The sequence below is a fragment of the Eurypyga helias genome, unplaced genomic scaffold (genome assembly GCF_000690775.1).
Source record: "Eurypyga helias isolate BGI_N326 unplaced genomic scaffold, ASM69077v1 Scaffold31956, whole genome shotgun sequence".
Taxonomy (NCBI): domain Eukaryota; kingdom Metazoa; phylum Chordata; class Aves; order Eurypygiformes; family Eurypygidae; genus Eurypyga; species Eurypyga helias.
This window is the reverse complement of record NW_010256493.1, coordinates 1-4,849: the sequence shown is the minus strand read 5'-3', so window position 1 is coordinate 4,849 and position 4,849 is coordinate 1. Positions and strand designations below refer to the sequence as shown.

The 4,849-nt window shown below is 46.1% G+C and overlaps 1 protein-coding gene across 1 annotated transcript; it reads left to right on the top strand.

Moving 5' to 3' along the window:
- Positions 1 to 1,827: 1,827 nt before the first annotated feature.
- Positions 1,828 to 3,072, top strand: TRMT10C (tRNA methyltransferase 10 homolog C (S. cerevisiae)). Its single transcript, XM_010153688.1, has one exon. It carries the CDS (start codon positions 1,828 to 1,830, stop codon positions 3,070 to 3,072), a length of 1,245 nt encoding a protein of 414 aa, XP_010151990.1.
- Positions 3,073 to 4,849: the final 1,777 nt, after the last annotated feature.

The following is a 4,849-nucleotide window of genomic DNA, read 5'->3' as shown; positions in this document are numbered from 1 at the left end:
ACGCGGTGCTGGGCCCGCGGCTGCGTGGGAGTCGGGCCTGTGGGCAGCCACGCTGGGCGTCTGCCAGGGGAAGCAGCCGGGTTATTCACCTCTGAAATACTGGTGAGGGGCCTTTCTGTTCCTGGGATTCGTGATGGTGAAGTCATGCTAAAAAATACCCCAAAGTATTAGAAAAATATCTTCATTCCTACAAATACAGGTTCTTCACAGTGATTCCGAGTAATTCTTCATCCAGGCTCTGTAGATCTTTCAACTGTTGACTTAATTTGAGCTCTGGTAACATAAGTTAATTGAGGAACTGACACATTGACTTTTGCAAGCTGAACCATGTACTTTTTTCATTATGACTTTTGCCAGTGTGTGTAACGCTTACATGTAAAACTATGAGCGCTTATATAGTGACGCTTTGGAGTTTTGTCTTAACTTCACACAGTTAGGTGGTTGTTTGGTTGGTTTTGGTTTTTTTGTTTTCATTTTATCTTCATAGCAGTAGAAAATGAAAGGTCACTCACCAATTTGACCAACTACAGTGGTGAAAATGTATGCCAGTTTATATAATGTTTCCTAATAACACGCTGCTTTTTCTGTGGCTCTTTATCTGGGCAGGGGTGTGTGTATAGATATGCATATAAAACTCCAAAATTAGATCTAACTTGTTCTGTATATCAAAATGTTTTCTGGTGGCAAGTTATCGGGTAGTTTATTAATTTTTCTTTTGAAACTTAGAACTGATTTTTGTGTGTTGGTCAAATCATGTTTTCTCAAACATCAAAACTACTAATCTCACTTAAGTAGGTTTGTGTAGGACAAGAAAAATACTAAACATTCTTTACTGGTTTTGGGGGGTTTTTTAGACTTTTTCCATTTAAATACAAATGCGTACGGAATTAATGGGACTGTGGGCTTCATGCCCTTACTTTTATGTGCCAGCATCGACTTCACAGGCAATTTTAGTGAAAAGAAACAGATGGTCTTTTCCTATACTAGTTGTTTATGCTTCCATTTCTTCTTTCTAGGAGATATCCAGTGAATCAGGTGTAGAAACTCATTCGGGTGGGATGATAACTATTTTTTTTTTTTTCTTTTCTCTGCCTGCTGGTTGTCTGTTCCCGAGATCAGTTCTCCGATTTGACTCATAGTGCGGCTGTGCGAGTGCCTGTACTGTGGAGGGAGCCAGGCACGAGGAACGCAGGGGACATCCGAGTGCCTTCGATAGCAGTAGTGTGTTGGCTTAGCAAAACTGTAGCATTGGTAGTTTCAGTGACCTGCAGTGTGGGAACGCACAGAAGAGGAAAACTTCAGTAGTAAAGTTTGCCAATAAGCTTGTCCAAAATATAATGGTCAAAGCAAAAATGCAATTGCCTGTGATAGAGTTCTTCCAGAAAAAGTTACAAGATGAAGCATCTTGTCTGTTTTTCACAGTATAGGTAAATTAGGTAAGACACCTCCGGACATGTATAAAAATATTTTTGGTCTCCATGCAGCGTTTTGCTTTGCTTGACAAAGTTTCTTACTTGTCATGTGATACAGATAATTTACATTTCAGACAATGCTTGAAGGTTGTTTGACTGGAGTATATCTGTTGTAAGCAGCAGAGCTAACGATGTCGATTCACAGCAGTGCCACAAAACGCTGTTTTTATTTAGAAAACAGTGGAAAAGTAGTAGTGGAAGCAGGAATTTTTAGTGTTCTCCAAGTAAGCTAGTTGTTATCTGTCAGTGCTGCTATGGATGGAAATCTTTGTGCCTTTTCTTGATGATTTCTGACAAGTTTTTCCCCCTTCTTACCGGTGTTTTGCAGATAACTGAACACAGCGCGTGCCTAAGTATGCAGTCTGCTAATATGCTTCTGAAAAAAATTGTAAGAAGTCCTGTCCTTCCATTTGCTGCGCGGCATGGGATGAAAAAGGATTTGTTTCCACTCAGCAGAACTCTGAGTTTATCACTTTGCCTGAAGCAGGACAATTCACGCAGCCCCTCAGAAAAGCTAGATTTAGATGCATGGAAGACGGTCATGAAGTCAGGGTTTCAAGAAGCCGGTGAGGCGGTCTCTGAGCGTAAGGAACTTTCCAGTTCGGCTGCTGCACGTGAGCTTTTGGAGATGTGGAGACTAGCTGGCAGATCGGTTCCAGAAAATATCAGTGAAGAACAGCTAAAAACCTTTATGGAGTGTCCTTCCAAGTCAGCTAAAAAGAAGTATTTAAAATACTTGCATATCAGAGAACTTTACAAGAAAAACGACAAAAGGAAGATGGATGAGAAAAGGCAGAGGAGGCTGGAAGAACAGGAGCAAGCTTCCAAAACCAGCGAGGAGAGAAAGAATTCTTTCATATGTGTGTGGGCCAACTCCATGGATAAGGCGTACAGCTGGAGGGTTGCTCAGTCAATGGTCTTTGGTCAGCCCCTGGTCTTCGACATGTCTTACGAGAAAGAAATGTCCACCCGAGAGGTCGCAAATACAGTGCAACAGCTGGTGTTCAGCGAAGGCTGCAATCGAAGGTGCATGGATCCCTTCCACATCCATTTCTGTAACTTTAAAGAGGATAGCCTCTATCATAAGGAATTTGTCAAGCATTACAGGGAGGCGTGGGGCAAATTGCTTATCACTGTGACAGACCAGTGCTACACGGAAATCTTTCCAAAGGATAAGCTTATCTATCTGACTGCTGATTCTCCCAGGGTCATGAAAACATTCGATCACAACAAAATCTATATCATTGGGTCGATGGTTGACAGGAGCATAAAAACAGGGGTCTCGTTAGCACGGGCAAAGCGGCTGGGGCTGGAGACCGCGGCCCTTCCGTTAGAGAAGTACTTGCTTTGGAATAGCGGTGCCAAAAACCTCACGCTGGATCAGATGATGCATATTTTACTAACCTTGAAAGATACCGGAGACTGGAAGAAGGCTCTGGAGTTTGTTCCGAAAAGGAAATATTGTGGCTTTGTAAGCAGGCCTGTGCATGAACTGAAAAAAACCTTAAATCTGATCAACACGCTTAAACTTGGAAAGAAACAGGAAGAATTACGAAAGCAATTTGCCAAGAGCTACTCCAGGAAGTTAACCGAGGAGTAGAGCAAGGGGGAAGAGAACGGTTTGGTTTTTTACAGGCAAACTGTGCCATTGACTGCTCCAGTTTCTCATGGCTTCTGGAACTGTGTTCAGCTCTAAACATGCCTTTGTTGGCTAAGTTTGAACGGACCATTGTTAGGGCCTTTTTTTTGTCAAAACCACTTATCTTAGTATTCCGGCTGTTTAAATTCATTCACATTATTGAAACTATGTAAGAGAAATGAGATGATCTGTTCTAAAAAAAATATTCTGTACCGAGAGTATCGTTCTGTTGGAAGCGTGCTGGGACAAGAGTGTTTTGTAACTGAACACCAAGGTGGCTCCTCAGCGAACACCTCGGAACTTTGGGTTTGCGATGAGTGGGGCCATCCGCAGCCTCAGGCTGGACGGTTAGGGAAGAGAACTAGAAGCGACTTTTCCCCGTTAGTTCCCTACGCCTCTTTTGGTGTGTAGGTGACTTGACTTTCGACAGCTGAACTAAAACCTAGTGGTTAAAAACCAGCGTGGGTTTGGGCAATTGCACAGTGTGTTTCTGGGTGTTCTGTCTGGCACAAATTCCTTCCCTGTTTGGAAAGAAGCAGCCAAATTTCTTGACCCTGCCAAAAAAAATACCTTCATACATCTGTGTAAGACGTTTATCCCTGATTGCTTGTGCTTCCAGTCCAGGTAATGCAGATGCCCCAAAGTGCTGGAGCTTTTTAGGATGATAAACAGTCCTATTAATAAACACTGAGAGGAGCAGAGAGCCTGTATTTCTCACAGCTGAGAATGCATTGATGGGTCGGTCTGCACAAGTCTGCGTTCGAGCTACAATGGGCACGTGGATAAATACAGTTCTTTCTGCTGTCTCTGGGGTGAGGAGGGATTTTTTTGTGGGTGCTTAAATCATTTTGATGTAGTCTAGTTGGCTCCCCTGACATTAAAGTCTGTTTTGCCCTGAAAATTCAAGAACTAGGAACAATGAGTGCAGTTTCAAAGAGTAGACTTCAAGTACTGGGGTGTTGATAGCGATCTGCTCTGTCTCCTCTCGCTGTGCCGTGGTGAGGAGGGGTCGGAGGGCAGAGCATGTGCTGTCGCCTTCACTGCCAGGGAAGTGTGGTGGCCTCTGGGCATGGAGAGCCTCTGGCTTGGAGAAAGACTCGCTTCCTCTCTGCCCTGCGTGGCTGGGTTGTAGGCAGAGCTTCACCCTGGGGCAGCGCCTCAGGTGCAGGCAGGGCTGCCTTCCGGCTCCCTGGCCTGAGTGTGCTGTGGTTATGGGCCTCCCTTGGCCCCTTTTTCCTGTGGGGAGGAAGAGGCAACACGCAGCCACGCGCTGCTGGGTTGTGCCTCCGGTTTTTTGCTGTTTATCCTTAAAAACAGCCTCTTCTCTGCACTGCTTTGCACTTTGGGGAGGAAGAAAATGATGGCGTTGCTCGCTTGGCCTCGTATGTCGGTGAAACAGAAAAACTTTAAACCATGGGGGATGGGAGGGCCTGCCAGTGGGCTTGGCATCCAGGGCGCCTGGCAGCCGTCAGCGGGGTGCGAAGGTAACGTTGAGCCTCCGGGCCCTCCGCCCCCGCGGAAGGGAAGCGATTTCCAGGCGCGCGGTGCCGCATGTGGCGGCCTGGTCTACCCGCCGGAAATGCGTCATGAGGCGTCCCCCGACACTTCCCGCCTTCCTGCCTGCACGGAGAGCGGAGTTTCCGGCTGCGTCACTCCCGCTGCGCCATTGAAGGCGGGGCCGTGCCGACCGCTCTGGCCGCCGCCCGCGCTTTCTCTATGGTCGGGGGTGGGACGACGG